This window comes from Chanodichthys erythropterus, chromosome 19, assembly GCF_024489055.1.
Source record: "Chanodichthys erythropterus isolate Z2021 chromosome 19, ASM2448905v1, whole genome shotgun sequence".
Lineage (NCBI taxonomy): Eukaryota > Metazoa > Chordata > Actinopteri > Cypriniformes > Xenocyprididae > Chanodichthys > Chanodichthys erythropterus.
This window is the reverse complement of record NC_090239.1, coordinates 21423824-21444656: the sequence shown is the minus strand read 5'-3', so window position 1 is coordinate 21444656 and position 20833 is coordinate 21423824. Positions and strand designations below refer to the sequence as shown.

The 20833-nt window shown below is 40.2% G+C and overlaps 1 protein-coding gene across 6 annotated transcripts in view; it reads left to right on the top strand.

Annotated features, from left to right (window-relative positions):
- The window catches only part of svild (supervillin d), a 168725-nt gene that overhangs the window by 100886 nt on the left and 47006 nt on the right, over window positions 1-20833 (top strand). For all 6 annotated transcript variants that reach the window (XR_010892630.1, XM_067368975.1, XM_067368972.1 and 3 more), the window contains exons 5-8: window positions 84-184; window positions 2658-2802; window positions 7174-7655; window positions 8724-8859. Coding sequence is in view for 5 of the 6 variants with exons in the window: in XM_067368975.1 (XP_067225076.1) it covers window positions 84-184; window positions 2658-2802; window positions 7174-7655; window positions 8724-8859 (864 nt within the window). In the remaining variant the exon portion in view is untranslated. The remainder of the gene's footprint in view (window positions 1-83; window positions 185-2657; window positions 2803-7173; window positions 7656-8723; window positions 8860-20833) is intronic.

Sequence of the window (20833 nt, the reverse complement as noted above, 5' to 3'; positions counted from 1 at the left end):
GCTTTGAAGTTCTTGTATTCCTGTATTCCTGTAGTTCCTGTATGTATTGTAAGCTTTTTTCCCCCCCCCCATTTGGCCACCAGGGGCCAGAGAAGACGGACATCTCGACCACCCAAAAGAGCCAAGCAGATGACACTACCTACAATGTAGAGCATATTAGTGAGAGGAGGACAGTTTCCACAAGGTAATCAGGGTGAAATATTTTGTCAGCTAAGCTTTTGAGTTAAAGGGTTAGTTCAGCCAAAAATGAAAATATTATCATTTACTCCCCGTCATGTCTTTTTAAACCTGTATGATTTTTTTTTTTTTTTCTTTTGTACAACATAAAAAAGAAGAGTAGTTTCAGGTTTTTTTTGGTCCATACAATGAATATTCAGTTGGGACCAATGTTGTTGTTTTTGGTCCCCATTGACTTTCAACATTGTACATGATTTTATAGGGGGAAAAGGTTCTTCAAAATATCATCTTTTGTGTTCCATGGAAGGAAGAAATACATACAGGTTTGGAATGACATGAGGGTATGTAAATGATCAGTTTTGGCTGTACTATGCCTTTAATTTGTATATAGTCCATCTAGTTTTAATTTGTATATAGTCCGTATATAGTTTGTAATGCTGGTTTAGTGTTGATCTGTTTGCTGCCAGGAGGGCAGTGAGTCATAGCAGATGAATGCAAAATGCCTGTCTGTCAGATAAGCATCTCTGTTAAGCATGCTGACTCTATCTCTCTCTCTGTGTGTGTGTGTGTGTGTGTTTATTTTCAGTGAATGTCTTCTTACTTTAATGATATGCTTTCCAGAAGGTAAACCAGTAGCTTAGTCGTGATATGTTTATTATTTGTGTTTGTGTGGGAGGCACACTTGCATGTTTCTAGACATAGTGAGACTGATATATTAAAGATCGAAGGTCTGCTTCGTATTACAACAAAGAACAGATCTCTGCTACCCTTCACTGGATGGCTGCGTCATGACCAAGCACTGTATGAATGTCTCAGGCAATTACAAATCAAGGGCTTCTGGGGTGGATATATTTCAACAAAGTTGCTGTTTTAAAGGCTGGTTTTAGGAATTTGATAGAGTGATACTGTACAAAAGACAGAGGTCTGCTATAAATGTGACTTTTTGTCAGAACTTTAGACTCAAGTCTTCTGGATCCCATCTCATCTGGCTCCGTTCTCACAGCAGGGGTCTGGAAGATTGTGTGTGTGGAGTCTGATGTGGTGTAGATCTACAATATCCAGGTCCTATGCACTTTTTGGGTTGCATAGCAGTGTGTATGTATCTGTCTGTGTCTGGTAGATGTTTTTGGTTCATTGGCACATAGTTTGCTGCAAGCTTCACTTTTCAGATCTTAACCGTCTGCTTTTATCTTCTGTGTGTAGTTTGACAGTCCTGGGTCAAAGGTTTTGGATTTACACAGATTGCTTTAAAGTGAGTGTAAAACAGTGGTCTCAAACTCAAATTATTATGTCAGAAAAGAAAAGTCTTTTTACAACCAATTTTAGCTATAAACCTTTGTCAAAGTTATTGATGCTTAGTCGGTCAGTTATTTAAATATAAGGGCTAAAAATTCATGGGAAAACCCTGTTAAATTATAATTTGCCCAATTTTTAATCAAACAGAAAAGCAAGGCAACTTTGCAAAGCCAACATCATACTATTCCATTAAAAATAGTAACATTAAAATAACTGACTATATCAGCAGGTATCAATAGTCTAATATAATATTCGCCATACAAAAAGGAAATCTAAAACTAGGACTGCAGATATACAAACCGTAAACAAAGCAGCACTTGTGTACCATTTTGAATATCAATCATGCTGATCACTTTCTTCACTTCAGGCTGCTCATGTTGTTATGAAAATATTCACATATTGGAATGCTCAGTTAAGATGATGTAAAATTAGAACAGCCTTCTGTCTGTGCTTTCTTGACGACTTTGTTTGCTTTTATCACTTAGGCTTTTATTCTCATGCACAGACTCGTTTGCTAAATTTAGTAGCTAATCAGAGCGATCTCTCTAACATAGGGCCCTGACGCCGATTCAACTAGCCTGACAGGCGCTCACCAAGACTGCATTTATTTTATCAAAAATAAAACCGTAATGTTGTGAAATGCTATTACAGTTTTTTTAAATATTTTTATATTTTAATATATTTAAAATTTAATTTATTCCTATGATGGCCATTAATTTGTTTAAAAAGTGTGTGTTATTTAACTGGTGTAAAACATGTGGGGGTGTGTGTGGTTTTAGGTGTGCGTGTTATCAATATTGTGTTTTCTTGTCAGCTAGTGTGAGGTAATATTATAAATTATATGTTCTGTTTGTGTATATGTTTAAGTTGAATGTTGAATCTGTGGAATTTGGACCAAATGCTCTCTTGCTTTCAGTGTTTGGCGGCAGACATCGCTATGACTCACCTTAATATGTGTAAACAGTCACAATGATTTAACTTTATGGAAAGCAGCCTGATTCCTCATACAACATTATATATCAGAGCATCTGTTTTCATTTGTTTATTTGACACAAAGCATCTGCTAATCTACACTAACCACACATACTCAGCTTTTTAAATGAAAAATTTATAAAATGATACATACGATAATAAATTTGATTATAAAATGTGATCCCTACCAAAAACGTATCTTTTCTCTGCAGCCATTCCTCATCAAATGAGGGTGAGAAAAGTTCTGGAGAAAGAATAAATCTCAGACAGGATGAGATGATCTCCCACTTCCAGCCTTTCACAGCAGAAGAGCAGGATGCAGGAAACAAGGAAAAAGAGAAAGTGAGAGGAGAAATGGTAAGCAGTCATGCTGCATAACCCAAACTAAAGAGAATTTCATAATTTATATGCTCCACAGTGGATATATTCTAGATAATCAGTGAAAAAGTTGGCAAATTTAGTTTCTCTAGGAGAGCTTTGTTAATCAGCATTGTGTGTTAATGTTGTTTGCTATCATAGTAAAACATCAGCAAATTCCTTAAAATTAGGGCTGCACAATTAATCACATTTTAAATCTCACAATCAGAGCTTTTCTCTTAAGTGGATACATTTTGTGGCCAGTGTTTTGCTTAATGTTCCCAACCTAACCATGTGCATGTTCTCTCTCTGCACTACAAAAAAAAAAAAAAAAAAAAACGCTGAATAGCAATCTCCAATGCAATATTTTGTTCAAATTAAAATACAGCCAGTCTGTGTTCCTTCACTGAATAAACTTATGCAACCTCTGAAGCACAAAACAAAGCCTGGAATTAATGTAAGAAATTTGGAATTTTTGGAACCAATATTAGGAATTTCACTGTTTTAGCTGTTGAGATAAGATTTTTAAGGCTTTACCACTTTTCATAAACTAGATAGTGAGTTCATATACAGTATATGATACATATAATAAATCCGTAAAGTTAGATGAGGTAACATAAACCATATGAGTTGATGTTCTCTTGATTTGTTTGAGTAATAATTATGACAAATATGTGCTTCTATGACAGCTCCTCATCTTCCTGTATTGTCCTCTTGTAATCAGCAGTGGCTCCAGACATCCTCATGAGACTCTACCCTCCTGTTCCTCTCTTTCTCTCTCTCCCTCTCTCTCTCTCTCTGGGTCACTGTGTTTCTGTGTTCCTCCCTTAAGGGTGTGTGGTTGTGTCGCTGTTAAACAGACTACCAACCATGTTTTTCATTCCTTTACTCTCACTGTGTCTCTTTCACCCCTCTTTATCTCTCTCTTTTGCCTTTTGGGAGAGAAAGAGAGTTTGGGTGCCTGTTTTAAAGAAGAATGGAAGGGTCTGGGGGTCAGCGCTTGATTTTGCATGTTGTCTTACCCCAAAATGAGAGCCACAGACACAGTGCTTTGTTTTGATTTTCTTTAATTCTCTGGCAAGAACTTACTTAAGCAGTGATTGTGTCTCTCATTGCCAAATATACATTTTAATACATAAAAAAATACCACACGACACAAGGACCTTGTTGCACTGTTTCAGACTACATTTCCCATAACTCACTCCTGGACTCGTTATCCCTGTCATTACACTCAGCTGTTTTGAGTTCTGTATTTAGTGTCTGTCTATTTATACCTGGTTTGTCTCTGCCCTTGTTATGGTGTCTTCACTAACGTTCCTGGTTTCTCTGTTCTGGTTTTCATTGTGTTTTCTTGTTTTGTGTACGGACTGTTTTCATGGATTTTGACCCTTGCCTGTTTCTGGATTTACGCTTTGGATTACCCCAATAAATACCTGCAATTGGACCTACCCTGTTTGTCTTCGTGTGTGCCGTGACAGAAGACACCATCCTTTTAGGATCCAGCAGGATGGGGATTTGGATCACTCCTCCAGCCACGGTGAGAGAGCGGATGGCTCTTGTTCGGGCGGTGCTGGCTCTGCGACAGGAGGGAAGTGAGGTAGGATGTTTTGCCCAGTTTTTCTGGACAATGGCAAGAGGGCTGCGCTATAACGATGAGGCACTGAAAGAAATGTTCAATGGATGCCTTGATGACCCTCTTCCTCAGTGGGAGTTACGGGGGCTCCAGATCCTGGATTTCTGGGGCTTTGTCAGCTATCTCTCCCACAGAAGTCAATGGGCAACCCATGCTCAGCCAGAGTCCGCTCCAGCTCATGAATCCGTTCCTGAGGTCACTGAGGAGGTGGGCGCTGAATCTTCGCTTCCCACAAGGAGGAGGAGGAAGAGGAGGAGGAAGCCTCCAGTCAGTGAGTCCACTCCAGAGTCCGTTCCAGTCAGTGAGTCCGGTCCAGTCAGTGAGTCCACTCCTGAATCCGCTCCAGTCAGTGAGTCCGTTCCAGTCAGTGAGTCCGTTCCAGTCAGTGAGTCCGTTCCAGTCAGTGAGTCCACTCCAGAATCCGCTCCAGTCAGTGAGTCCACTCCAGAGCCCGCTCCAGTCAGTGAATCCACTCCAGAGTCCGCTCCAGTCAGTGAATCCACTCCAGAGTCCGCTCCAGTCAGTGAATCCACTCCAGAGCCCGCTCCAGCCAGTGAGTCCGCTCCAGCCAATGAGTCCGCTCCAGCCAGTGAGTCCGCTCCAGCCAGTGAGTCCGCTCCAGCCAGTGAGTCCGCTCCAGCCAGTGAGTCCGCTCCAGCCAGTGAGTCCGCTCCAGCCAGTGAGCCCGCTCCAGCCAGTGAGTCCACTCCAGAGCCCGCTCCAGCCAGTGAGTCCACTCCAGAGCCCGCTCCAGCCAGTGAGTCCACTCCAGAGCCCGCTCCAGCCAGTGAGTCCACTCCAGAGCCCGCTCCAGCCAGTGAGTCCACTCCAGAGCAGCCTGTTGTCCTGGTTAGTCCTGTCTTGGCCCAGAGGGCTGTGTTCACCTTTTATGTTTTGGCTGTTCTGCGCGCGTGGAGGATGAATTCAAGCTCTATGGACTTTGGAGCTGTCTGCCAGCCCAAGGCCGCTGTCGTCCCAGAGCAGCCCGAGCAGCCTGAACTCGCTGTCGTCCCAGAGCAGCCCGAGCAGCCTGAACTCGCTGTCGTCCCAGAGCAGCCCGAGCAGCCTGAACTCGCTGTCGTCCCAGAGCAGCCCGAGCAGCCTGAACTCGCTGTCGTCCCAGAGCAGCCCGAGCAGCCTGAACTCGCTGTCGTCCCAGAGCAGCCCGAGCAGCCTGAACTCGCTGTCGTCCCAGAGCAGCCCGAGCAGCCTGAACTCGCTGTCGTCCCAGAGCAGCCCGAGCAGCCTGAACTCGCTGTCGTCCCAGAGCAGCCCGAGCAGCCTGAACTCGCTGTCGTCCCAGAGCAGCCCGAGCAGCCTGAACTCGCTGTCGTCCCAGAGCAGCCCGAGCAGCCTGAACTCGCTGTCGTCCCAGAGCAGCCCGAGCAGCCTGAACTCGCTGTCGTCCCAGAGCAGCCCGAGCAGCCTGAACTCGCTGTCGTCCCAGAGCAGCCCGAGCAGCCTGAACTCGCTGTCGTCCCAGAGCAGCCCGAGCAGCCTGAACTCGCTGTCGTCCCAGAGCAGCCCGAGCAGCCTGAACTCGCTGTCGTCCCAGAGCAGCCCGAACTCGCTGTCGTCCCAGAGCAGCCTGAGCAGCCTGAGTCTGCTGCCATCACCGAGCTGCCCGCTCTTCCTGATACGACCACGGAGCACCCTTGGCCAGCCCTGCCGCCAGCCCCGCCTCCCAGGTCGTCTGCCCTGCCAACATCAACCAAGCCTTCTGCCCTGCCGCCGTCAACCAAGCCTTCTGTCCTGCCACCGTCGTCCAGGCTTCCTGCCCTGCTGCCACTGCCCCGGCCGTTGGAACCGCTGGAACCTGCCTGGTCAGTTCCTCCAGCGCCGCCCTGGCAACCAGCCAGGACTCTAGACCTGCGGGAACCTGCCTGGTCAATTCCCCCAGTGCCGCCCTGGCATTTAGCCTGGACCCCGAATTTCATGGAACCCCGATGGTCTGTTCCTCCGGCTCCCCCCTGGCCCTCAGCCGGGGACTCTGGTCTGGGCCCACCATCCCGCCCCCTGGTCCTCCTCCGGTCCACCTCCCTCCTGAGTTTTTGTTTTTTATTGGGTCTTGTTGGAGCGTCTGGGATCCGCTCCGTAGGGAGGGGGTACTGTCACGACCACCAGTTGGAGTGCCCTGTCTAGCCACCAGAGGGCACTCCACCCCGGACCTTATTGCACTGTTTCAGACTACATTTCCCATAACTCACTCCTGGACTCGTTATCCCTGTCATTACACTCAGCTGTTTTGAGTTCTGTATTTAGTGTCTGTCTATTTATACCTGGTTTGTCTCTGCCCTTGTTATGGTGTCTTCACTAACGTTCCTGGTTTCTCTGTTCTGGTTTTCATTGTGTTTTCTTGTTTTGTGTACGGACTGTTTTCATGGATTTTGACCCTTGCCTGTTTCTGGATTTACGCTTTGGATTACCCCAATAAATACCTGCAATTGGACCTACCCTGTTTGTCTTCGTGTGTGCCGTGACAAACAAATCATTGAATCAAAGTGACATATTACTTAATTGAAACCATTATTTCATGGAAATTACTTGAACTTACAAACTCTAATACTGTTTAATATGAAACATTTCTATTTCGCTCATACTTACTAGTCATGAAAAAAAAAAAAAAAAAAAAAAAAGTCTTTACGAAACAAAGCAACATCTACAACAAAACATCTACCAAAAATTGCACAGAAGGGATTCAAATAAGATCCTCTCTTTTTTGGCATTGACTCTTCTAGGCTAAACAGAATGAGCAGAAAGCGAGAGAGAAGCAGTGTTCTGTGGGCACAGAAGAGCTGATCGTTTCTTCTAGAGCTCTGGAGGTGGACGAAGAGCCAAAAACTACCATGACAGTCCTGCAGAGACAGGACTCAGGTCAGCGCAGTATCAAAGGCATCCTGAAGAAGAGCCACTCGACCAGTCTGGAGACAGAACCTGCCGAGCTGGAGCAGATCACAACTCCTGCCATCAAAATCTGCAAGGAGCTGACTGTTCTTGATGGAAAGAAGGCCGAGGACGAAAAGGTTGAGGATGACCAGGAGGAAGAGGAGGATGAAGAAGAGAGGAGGCAGCAGAGAGAGGAAAGCAGCTCCAGTGAGACTTCTCGCACTCCTTCCCCAGATTCTGTGGACAAAAACCCATCCATCTCCCAATCTGAAGAAGGGGAGGAGCTAGATAGCAGCCTGGATGGAAGCAGCCTGGACTCCTCCCTCAAAGAGAGGTATGATGAGGAAAGGGAAATTAAGTTTTAATGTTTGAAAGCGTTAATGTAACTCAAACAGTAGAGCATGGCTCTAGCAATGCTTTGGTCTGATGGTCGTAGGTTCGATTCTCAGGGAATGCATGAACTGTTAATGTGTATGCAACATAAGTTGCTTTGGATAAAATTATCTGCCAGGTGCATTAATGAAACCGTTATGATTGATGCTGATTATTTGTTTAAAAGTCTAGTAATTGGTTTATTTTAAATGTTAAAATATATGTTGAATATAATAATAATAAGAAGAAGAAGAAGAAGAAGAAGAAGAAGAAGAAGAAGAAGAAAAATGTCATTTTATTTGTTACATTATTTATTTATTTATCCACTTCTATTTTTGTGCCTGCAAATTTATTCATTAAAAAATGTATGGAATTGAAATTAATTTTATTTTTCTTCATTTTCATTTTGTTTGAATAGTTTGTGATATGCATAGAAAAGTCTGAATAATGGTACGAAGATATGTCAAGTAAAAAAGTATGAATAATAATTATGAATTAAAAATAAAAAATTAAGTAGATTATCAGTCTATCTCTACTGGGTTTGAACCTACATTTCCTTCATGAGCACCAAGGAATGACATGCACTTCTAATTTCAGTTTGTACCTTTTACCCAGCTTTGAATTAAGTCCAAACGAAAGTCCCACGAAATTGGGATATTTGGGTAACATTTTACAATTAGTTAACATGAACTAATAATAAACTTATACAGCATTTATTAATCTTTGTTAATGTTAATTTCAACATTTACTAATACATTATTAATATCTTTTTAACATTAGTTAATGCACTGTGAACTAGCATGAACAAACAATGAACAACTGTATTTTCATTAACTAACGTTAATGAAGATTAGTAAATACAGTAACAAATGTATTGCTCATGGTTATTTCATGTTAGTTAATACTAGTTTGTCATGTTAGAACCTTATTGTAATGTGTTACCGATATTTGTTAAACTGCTGACACAGTCTAAATGGAAAGTTAACTTCTTATGTCTGTTTCTCTTATACTTTCCCCATACATTTGGAAGGCTGGCAGAGTTTAAGGGTGGTGAAGACGACTGGCAGGGCAAGCTAAAAAAGATTAAGCACACTGATGTGTTCCAGACTTCCCTGGCTGACCGTTACTCCCAGCTGCAGGAAAGTGAGAATGCCTGGAAGAAGAAGGTACGCACACACTCTTTGAAACAGTTACAGTTGGCACTTTTTCCGGTCAGTAGCAGAGAAAAATGGGCTAAATTAACCTGTTAAAACTTTCATAAAACTTTTCACAGTACACAACACTTATGTTGTTGTGTGCAGTTTGGGGTTCATGCAGTGTCTGTGTTGGTTAGCTGTAGGGTGGAGACAGCATGAAACAATAGACTGCAGAAGAAGCTCTCCTGATGTGAGGAGCTGTTTGTGGGCTGGTGAATCCACTGGGAGGGGTGGGGCAGGAAGAGTTAGTTTCCAGCCCTGAATCAGCAAGTTCCTCAGTTTGGCTGTCCTGCTGAGAAGGTGGTGTGAGCACAGGAGGAGGATTTCCACTCAGTTTTACCAGTTCCTGATATTTGATGTACATCTAGTTACATGCATTCCCAGTACAAACATTTAAACCCACACATTAATATGGAGAAGTGTGTTTCTCTCTCTTGCTTTAAAAGATATTATTCATGCAAAAATGATTTACTTGTATGAACTGAATATAATGACAATTTACTTTTAAAAACAATTTGATATTTTCAGCGATTTTTCCGATAAAATGGTGCCGGCTTCCATCGTTCACCTGTACACCAACACTCAAAGGCCCTATCCCAAATGGCACACATCATAGACTACTTTTATTATGCAGTTTTGGTGTGTGTATTCATTTATTTTTTTTTGGAACTGTTGTTGTATTGAAAGTGCTGCATAAAGGTTCTTCTATTGAAAGATTTTCTCCCTTTGTGTTTCACTGAAAACAAAACCACATATAGGTTTGGAACAACATGAGACTGGGTAAATAGTGAAAGCCACTCCTAGTAAGATTATCTTAACACATTTAATACCCATCAGTCTATGTTATGGCTCACAAGAAGACACAGCTACTAAGTAAGACTTAAGCCAGGCTCAGACTACAGGGTAGGGTTTCACCAGCCATTTGTAAATTCCTACTTAAACTGGAATGTGAAGTCCACACTAGGGGCTTTGTAACTACTAGCTAGTTTGTAACTAACTCTGTACTTAATTTTGTTGCAACATTTGTTCTTAAGGCTGAGCGTAACTAGTAGGTTGAAAACACTCTGTAAAGAAATGCATTGTCACATAATATGAAGTTTACATTCAATAATCCAATAGTAGCCTTCAAATTTGTGAGCAGAAGTTGTTGAAATGCTGTGAATTTTAGTTTATCCTGTTAAGGTCCATTATAACTTATTTTGCCTCAAGTAACAAAAAATACGTTTCCATTGAAATATGATGTCATCATGAAATAACATAATACATGTAGGTGTTTGTATATGTAGGCCTAAATATCTTTCAGAAACTGTATTTGAAATTAATGAGCAATAAATAAATAATGATACAAAATAACATAAGAAATGACATTTACAGAGGTGTAAAGAGTACCTGAAAAACATACTTGAGTACAAGTACAGATAGCTTACAGCGAAAAATGACTCCATTTGTAAGTTACAAGTCACCAATTTCAGTACGACTTTAGTAAAAGTCTTAGAATATTTTTTTTTCACAATACTTTTATAATATTTTACTCATTCTGAATGTAGGTTTAAAGATGAACTAGTTCTTTGGCCTATTGCACAAAGCCGGTTTCAGTTTCTACCCAGGTAAGTTCTAGATTAGTTTGAGTAAACTAATCTAAGTTTTTTCGGGCTTATGAAGGTGGATTGGTTTTTAACGTGTTTCATTGATATGGTAACTTGTGCTACACAGCTAACCTGCTCCAGAGCAGGTTTTATTCTGGGTTAGAGATCGTAAACCCAAACTGGACCAATCAGCTGTGAGTAAAGTGACATGTATCTGATGCAATAAAGACACTCCCCCTGTATCTCTCGCTCCAAATTAAAGCAGTTTATAGTGAAAACATTATAGAGACAAAATTGCTCATCTTTTGCTGCTAATTATTTGTTATATTTATATTATATGAATTATGTATAATTCATATAATAGTATATTCATATAATTATTATATCACTTGACAATTTATATTTAACTTTGCTTTTAAATTGATATAAATATAATACATGCATCTATATATAAAGCTTTTAAACAAATTAAGCTTGTGTATTCATTTGAGCTCTTTGTGAATCTAATATAAATTATTATAAATTATTAGGCATATTTCTTTGATTCACATGCATTGATATAGTCAGATATTTTCTTTCAGCTGCCTTCTCAAACTTTCACTGCATCAGTGTTTATTCATGCTTTGTAAATGCGTTTAATTTCATATTTTTCATAACGATATCTTAAAGTCCCTGTAAAGTCATTTTAAAGTATGTGTTTTGAGCTTGTCACACCACAGAAAATGTTATTAACCACCCAGCCAAATTTGAATGATTAAACAAATCTGCAAGTAAATGAAATAAGTTATCAAAATCTCGAAAAAAAAATAGGCAGCGCTCTCTGCTCTCAAACGCTGGGGGCGTATCCGCTGTCGGCGCTGAAACCACACCCACTCGCCAGAGCTGCCGTGCCGTCTCAACTTAAGCCGAGTTCAGACTGCACGATTTTAGCCCCGATTTTGGCTCGCCGACAGGTTTTGAGAAATCGCCGACAAATGCCCGAAATCACAGGCAAATCGGTGCTCGTTCACGCGAGTGACAATCACGCAGTGTGAATGAGCAAAGACGCGATCTGAGAGAATCGCCGACGAGTCGCCGACACCTGTGAGATATTTGGCATGCTAAATATCTGGACCTGTCGGCGATTCAAAATCACTCTGTGTAAGTGTTCTGACTGAAAACTACATCGGCGATGACTGACAGCCAATGAGAGAGCAAGATACAGAGCAGCGGGGAGTTCGGGGAGGAGTTATAGACCACAATATCAGCAAGCATGGCTTCATTCACATAAACATTACAATTCTATCAAACAGAAACAAAGCACAAACATTTGCTTGACCATCCGCAACAGCAGCACATTGAAAAGTTATTTATTTAGTTCCAACTCGTCCTTGCAGAACACACAATCCACAGTCTCTGCAAACATTTCCTCCTCCATATTCTTCTTTTATTTATGTATTTTTCGCAGCAAATCAGCGCACAGGCAATTCATATTTCAAGCTTCTTGCGGGCTACTATTTTTAATAATAATCCCACCGTGTGTCTCAATCAGCTCCCTAGTTCAGTAGTCAGGGCACTGATGAGGATATCAGCCACATTCACTTTCATTATATACTGATTCACTACCTAGGGAGCTAGGGAGCTGATTGAAACGCAGGGCCAGTCTCACATGAGAACTCCGGTCTTGAACGCGTGATATCGCGTTGTTTCCTTGTCACGTCTCGCGTGTGTTTGGTTGTGAAACGTAGTTTGCGTGCCAGACAGAGTTGTCGGCGATTCTACCTATTGTAAAGTCATGCAGTGTGAAACCTTCTGTCGCCGATCCATCATGCAGTATGAACACAGCAGTGACTGAATGCTGGCCAAGATAGTCATGCAGTGTGAAAAGAACAGTGACCCGACTACTTTGAAAATCGTGCAGTCTGAACTCGGCTTTACTTGTCTAATGAGTCAAACATACTGATGCATATAAACAAAAGAATCACGTTAGAGGGTTGCACATTTTAGTAGAGTTACTGTGGACTACCTACTTCTTATAACATAAGCACACACGGCAACTTACACTCATTGGGCACGTACTGCCGGACTGTTGTCGAGTCGACAAATGACGGTGCCGGAGGATGAAGGCCGGGACGGGAGAGACTCTGTTCGGCTCCATATATCATCGGTTATCGTCGGGACGGTAAGAAGGCCGAGGTCTGTTCAGTCACATTCACCAAAAACAGCGGATTATCTGTGAATTCCAGCTGTCTGATGAAAGTTTGTAAAACTATCCGGTGTAGAACGATCACTTTAGAATCCTTAATATCATCGTTTTAGGAAATTTAAATAAAGAGACCGAGCATATTGTATATTTTAACAACCATGTAATAGGCTATGCATTTGCGTGACGAAGGCATTACTAGCTAAATGTACAAAGGGTTATAACTGTAATGACACTGGAGATTGAGCAGGTGAGTGAACCGCTGTAGAGTTAGAGGCGGCGCCACGCTCGGTGCGTCATCGACATTTATATAGTGTTAGGGGAGGGGCTATGTTCGGGGGACGATGTGCGTCATTAGACCCCCGTTTTAGCTCCGCCCAAAAAATCCTGAGCAGAGACTTGGTGAAAAATTGTTTAACGCTCTAACTTCACAATTAAGCATTACACAATTCACAGATTTTGTAATGTGTTTCAGCAATACATTTGTAACATTTATAAAGTGTTTAGAAAGAATTCTCAGGATTGACTTTACACAGGGACTTTAATCTTCGGAAGATACATGGATTGCGTGGCTCTCTCGTGAGAAGTGAATCAAACTGACGTTCTCCTTGTTCCATGTGATTGGCTGTTTGCCACACATGTCACACTTTCAGGTGCACGTGCTTTGTAAACTCTGAATTAAAGCGGAACTTAGTAAGATTCGCGAAGCTCCCCCTACAGTTTCCTTCAGTGAATCACAACATCATAAATACTCCAAGCGCAGCTCTGAACTACAACGACTACAATGCTCACCAGCGCAGTAGTTTTGCAAATACAGTACAAGAAAGAGGAGGTGGGTAATTTGCAAATACAGTACACTCGATGGAGGTGGGTAATTTTCGAAATTGTCTTATAAAGTCATAATAATTGTTTTTGAATTACCATAAAGCATTTTGTCACTCTCTCGTGAACCTGAACATGAGGCGAGATTGTGTCGGGTCGATGCAGCTCAACTTGCAAGTGCTGTATTCTGGCGTAGACATGCCAGAGGGGGTTAGTGCTCACCTCAAACACACCACTACAAGTCAATTAACCATCGTAAGGACTTAGAAAACTATTTATGAAGGTAAAAAGTTACTTAGTTCTGCTTTAAACCTGAGAAAGTTTATACTGAGCGTTGTGCAACAGTTGATCCTGGTCTTAATCAGGTTGGATTTATCTGGATTTGTCAACTTCAAACCTCTGAAACTCAGAGTTTGTTCAACTATCTTCATGCAACAGGCCACTTAACACCTAATAGACATGCCAGTGTAAAACAAGAAACTGTTGATTTGTGAGGAGAGCAATCAAGTAGAAATAAAACTTAACACCTCAATACTCAAGTCTTAGTTAAGTTCTTGGTTAGACACTCAAGTCTTAGTTAAGTTCAAGTGCTCAAAAGGGGTATAAGTAAACCAATAACCTTCAAAAAATTCTTTTCAATATAATGGATAAATAAAATAATGTTAACTATAATTAAAACCTACAAAAGTCCTACATGTTCTGGACTTGCTGGTTTCAGCCTCATTACCGGTTGCAACCATGTCCACATCTCATATATGAAACACCTGCGATTCACAACTACCTGCTAAAGCGCTTACATTCATGTAAAGTAGCCTTGTTGACAAGTTTGGGTAAGGGCAAAACCCACATGTAATAGTACCTTCAATGCCCTGCTGATGGCGATATAAGGATGCTGCTCCAATGATGTCAAAAATGTTTGATATTTAGGATTTTAATTTGGGATGATTTTGACTATGATTACGCCAGTACTCATAGTCAAAGGAGAGAAATTAAGTAGTGAACAACGAGACAGAGGTGAATGAGAGAAATTTTGAAATGGCAACAATACAACATTCCCTATCTGGCAACAACACAACGTCTTTGAAAACGTAAAGAGAAGATGAATGAATGTATGAATGAGGCATTTATATAGCGCTTTCATATGTACTACTGTACACCCAAAGCGCTTTCCAATCATATCAGGGGTCTCTCCTCATCCACCACCAGTGTGCAGCATCCACTTGGATGATGCGACGGCAGCCACAGTACAACGGGGCCAGTGCGCTCACCACACACCAGCTGTAGGTGGAGAGGAGAGAGAGTGAAAGAGCCAATTCAATGGATGGGGATTATTAGGAGGCCGTGATTGGTAAGGGCCTATGGAGGGAATTTGGCCAGGACACCGGGGTTACACCCCTACTCTTTACGAGAAGTGCCATGGGATTTTTAATGACCACAGAGAGTCTGGGGAGAAATCACCTCAGTTTTGAATGTACCATTTTATACCTTAACGCTAACATTAGCTTGCATACTACTGTTGACAGATATAAAATTGGCAAAATCTCACCTTCAGTTCTCACTGAAGAGCAGACAATAATCATTTTGTTTACATCCGCTTCTGTATGAGATCATGCAGACATAAATAGCCATACAAGATATTAAGATTATAATTCCAGAGGGAGCACCTCAGCTCCTTCTGACTTTATAATCTTAATAACATATTGTAGTGTGTGCATGTTTGAAATTTGAGGGAAGCAAATCTGTAAAGATTCTCCTTATGTGCATGATGCAACCAGATTTCAAAATCGGTCAGGATTTAAAAACCAGTGTAGTTTAAACCCAGACTTAACATGTTCTAGATAAGAATGACTTAACACCAAATCCAGTCCCATCTTGAAAATAACTTATTTAATTCAATCTTTCCAATCTCTCCCTGCTCCCATTAATTAAAGTGATGGAAAGACATACTTTATGCCAAATTTCAGTGGATAATCTTTTTTTTTTTTTTTTATCCACAGTGGATAATCCTTTGGTCGGGGTCTCACACTGTCTCTGTGGAACTTGCTGTCTGTCTGGCTGAAGATCTGATCAGATCTTCTTCAGGAAGGTTGAGACTAACCTGACTTATTTCTATTGCTTGGCTTTATAAAATAGATAAAAATGGCTATTTTTGTCCGTCTTATATGTTTGTTTCACTGCTAATCTGTGTATTTGATTCTTGTTGACCTCACTTTGTGCTAGTTTGTTGTTGTTGTTGCATTCAGTTCTCTCTCTTCTCCTATAATCAAATTATTTCAACCCATCTATATTTGATATCCATTTATTTACTTATTTGGCAGGTTAGTTTGGTAATAAGCAGTCAGTCTGTGAATACTGTAAAAGTAAATCCCTTTCAAGAGTCCCCTCCAAGTCCTGATCACTCTGTCAGGTTTTATTTAGAGATGATGAGGTTATCCCTTATGAGGTTTATATTGGGCATTTTGTGGCTGTATCACTATTATGTGACAGTCATAGCTAAAATAAAAGCCTGTCAAAATGATTTCCCTAATGTGGTTTGGCCACAGAATGTAGATCAGATCCAAAAACAAACAGATTGAGAAGTTGCTATGAGACAGTTATAAAATAGACTCAGAATCATGTAATGTGACCAGAAACAGGCCTGAATGCAGAATGACCATCTGTGTGATTGTGAGAAGATAAGATCTGCTACAGATCTGTGCAAAATAAAAAATAAAAATGAGCAGATGTTGCCATTCTTTTTGGCTCTGAAAAGAAAGAAATTAAAAGAATGCAATTCTGTTGTCAGGGGCGCACATTGCTGATAAATGCACCCACTTACAGCTGCTTCCGGTTAGCCAGGCCACACTAAGCCACTGACCATGATGTCTTTGGCTTACAGCAGGCCTGTACCAAACAGACATTGTCATTTGGTTCAGCTTCACTTGTGCTGCTAACATATTTTGCCAATAATTCATTTTACATGAAATGAGCTCAGTGTCGAAAGCTTCGGTCTCCCACTGAGCCTTGTTAGACATAGTCAATATGACAAAATCATTTACTCATTTTGTCAGATGTTTCAGCAGATGATGCCACGATGAGGATCACCTCCTAAGGATTATCATGTTGCTCATTTTCAGATAAATCTAATTACTGAGAAACTATTCCTGAACTCCAGAAATTTGAGACAGTTCCTAATCATCACAAGTATAAGTCAGTTTCTCTCTTTGTCTTTTCATCTTTTTTTTTATTTATTCTGACTCACACTTTGTGAGTTCTCACTGGAGGCTGTTTGAAAAGTGTGAGCTCAGCTAAAACGGAGCTGAAGGTAAACCTTTTTTATGGCAATTCAATTTTATGGGAAACCTGCTTGGGAACTGTAACAATGACCTCAGCCTAGTCTCACTCTCTTTCACACTCTTTAAATCTGTCTTTCTCTGTTCAATCCCCCTAGAGGGGCTCCTAGCTTTGCACCTCTTCAGTCATGAGTCTGACATTCAGTCACAACATCTAATCAGTCCTCTGGACCTCTGGAACAGTTTGTGGTTGAGATCTTGGCTTTAGAGAGTTTATTTGCATGCTGAGTTTGAGATGTATTTGGATCTGAAAAGCTGGAGCCTTTACAGTTGTCTTTTCTGATTTTCCTCTGTCATGATTTACCTTCCTAACAGGTGAATCTCACAAAAACTGTCAAGAAAATGCATGGGTCATAGTTCACCCAAATGCTGTTGAAAATGTGCTAGCTGTTAGCCTTAGCCTGTGTTACAAAGCATGTTTGTTGTTTTAGGGGTGGAGCAATGAAGAGGGGTGTGTTTTTTTGAGTTTGAGATGTGTTTGCTTGGGTGTCAATTTAAAATATCAACAGCGTCTCTCAGAAATAGCTTACTGTACCTTGAAGCCATTAATATGCTTGTTTACTTGTTTAAGGATATTGTGTATTAAAAATAAATTATAGGCTACTGCAATATGTAGGAAAAAAATTTTATTACTTGAAAAAAAATAAAAATAAATAAATATATATATATATATATATATATATATATATATTATATTATATTATATTATATTATATTATATTATATTATATTATATTATATTATATTATATTATATTATATTATATTATATTATATTATATTATATTATATTATATTATATTATATTATTGTACAAAATATTTTTTTCTATTTCAGTTACGACCCAGATGTTTCTTTTTGTGAGATTCACCCAGCTTCTGTATTCAGAATTACCTTTTGATCTGTCTTATTCCCTCTGTGTCGTTCCTTCTTCACCTCAGGCACCTGCTCTATCTCCTCAGCTTTCCCTATCTGCCTCAGCATAGTTTGTAGTGCACCACTCCCAGGTGAGTTCATAAGCTTGTGTTTTGTGGTCTTTTTTGATACATTATGGGTGCTTTGTTGTGTCTTTCTGTCTCAATGATTTTTTATTATGCTTGAAACATCAAACGTGTGTTTGTTTGTTTGTTTTAATCTGAATCATTTATGCGTACGTGCTGAGCTTTTTTTTTTTTAAAAGAACTATTGTTCAAGACTAAATTGGCAGCTCTCTGAGATTGTCAGTATCTCTTTTTAGACATAAATAAAGCTTTGCTTCCTTGGAGTTCCTTGGGAAAATGTTGTCTTTGGGGCAGATATTCCAACTCCTGTCCCACAGCATCAGGAATTCCCCTGAAAGGATTTGCTTAAAAGCTTTACTGCATGTGTATACGCACAAGTGTGTACACGTGTGTATGTTCAAATTCCTATTAAAGGGACCAGGAACATGTCAGATATTATTTATCCACAGGGTCCTGAACATTAAATTCTGGAATTTACAAGGACCTTTATTCCACTCAGGCATAGAAAGCAACACCTGTAATGACCACATGTTCAAGATGTGGGGAGGCAGTATGCAGTGTGGGATTCAAGCCTTCAGATTAATAACTCCATCTCCATCCTGTTCAGTCCTGAGGGCCTATTCTCAGTCACAGTCCGAGTGATGGACTCTAATAACATATTACCTGTGGTTACTACTTATGGGGCCCATTTATGAAGTGTCTGATTCATAATGTGAGTGTGGCTGATGGGTGGTGACCCATCATTTCATTTACATTTTCATTCTGACACTTTTTTTTTTTTTTTCTTTTTCTTTTTTTTTCTGATTTTGGTTAAAGTGTCATTTTATGCAACTTATTTTAAAGGCCGGGCCACGCCAAACTGACAGTCAGCTGTCAGGCCGTTTTTGAGCATTGGATGGCTTAGTTTTTTCAGTGTGTTCCACACTGTTGGCTCTAGTCGAATGCCTTCTGGGTTTTTTTGGGCTGATTCAGCATATTGAATCAGCGTCGGGCCTTCGGTGAGAGAAAGAACTCTGATAGGCTTTTCAGCCTAGTGAGTGAGTCAGTGCATAAGAATAAAAGCAAAAGTGAGAAAAGAAGTCAAGGTGGTGCAGACTGGAGGCTGTTATAATTTTACGTCATCTTACCTGAGCATTTGAGAATGCGCATATATTTTAATAATAACATAAGGAAAGTGATCAGGGTGATATTCAAAATGGTAAACAAGCACTGCTTTGTTTAGTGTTTGTATATGTGCAGTCCTAGTTTTCGATTTCCCTTTTTGAATGATGAAAATAGACTATTAATAGCTGCTGATATAGACACACAGGTGCAGAACTCACATGCTAGTTCACAGAGAGGCGACAACACAGTCAGCTTTCGTCGTCACTAGTTTTTTTATATCAGCTTGGTGTGTCCTGGGCTTAAGTTTTTCATTGGCCTGTGGTCTCATGGAATTTATCCACATGCAGACTCTGGTCCCTCTAATTAAAATTCCCTCCAGGTCATGTCAGCTAATTCGAATAATCCATTTGGGCTATTTTTCTGTTTAATGGTTCCAGCCATTTTAGGCTCTGCAAATTCCTTGGAAAGATATGTGTTATAGTATGTCAACACTATGAAATTTACAATGAACTGACTGGGACCACAAAAGCAAGGCAGAAATGAATGTCTCTCTCTTTGCCAATGGACCACATGCCATTTAACCAACACAGTAATTATTATTACTTCCAGAATTCAAGAATAGATTTTAAAATTGTATATTCAATGTAATTAATTTTAGTGTCAGCCTCTATAGCAGTGGTTGAGAACCTATGGTTCGCGAGCCACACGTGGCCCTTTGACAAAAATCGGGTGGCTCGCCAGGTTTCTCACTATTCACCAGCATATGATCATTAAAACGCATCACTAGAGATCTGATTCAAGCAGAAAACACAAAGTTAATGAAAACACAATTTACAATAATATTTCGAGGTGTTCTGACCAATTTGCATAGGCTGCAGAGGTGCGTGCAACACCAACAATGGGAAACATTTTAATTTTTATGACTACACACACACAGTGTTTGGAAATGACAATCGCATTTACTTACAGAAGTATTTATTTCTTGAAATGTTCTGTTTACACAGCAGGTTACAGTAGCAGCTCAAATACCTTCTTTATGAACAAACAACTAAAATCACAAGCCCTTATTTTGTTATCATTCTTGCCATGAATATCACCTGTAACCATAGTGATAGTGATTAATGTACATATCAAAGATGTCCATAAAACTGCAAATTATCACCACAGTGGACAATGCGTTATTTCACCCTCAGTCAAATCTTAGTTAACAGACAGCAGCTTTTATACCTGAGTGGAGAGAGAAGCAACACATTTGAGTCACGCACAGACCACACAAATACGCAGGGTTGGGAAGGTTACTTTTAAAATGTATTTCACTACAGATTACAAAATACATGCTTTAAAAAGTAATCTGTAACGTATGTTTTTTGTAACATTTAGAATGTTTATAAAGAAAATGAAACTATTAGATTTTTTAATAATGCTTTTATTTTTTTAAATTCTTATTAGTGATGCAAAATATAAGCAAATTGGCCAATATTCTAAGCAAACACTGGATTTTTATCACAATCCCAACAAAGATGTTATGTACATGAGCATGATCAGCTGTTTTTCATTTAAATTATTGTATAATTTCAAGATTAACAGCAAAAAAAGCATGGTCTGACTTCAGCATTATGAAATTATGCTACATAAGACACCTGCACAAAACGGAATCCGCAGATGGACTGAATGAAATGCAATTTCACTCTCTGACAGCAGGTGGCGCTTTTGGAACAGCAGTGATATAGCGTTTCCATGGTTACCACTATACAGAAAGCAGTGCCGTGCTGGAGATAAGAGGAAAAGCCATCAAAACCTTTCTGAATACAGTTCCCTTCAGAGATGCATTCATATCAACCCCAATTTAATATTTGTATTATTCTTCCTATATTTCGCGAACAGTGAGCTTGTGCTGATGCAGTATTTTCTCTGCTGG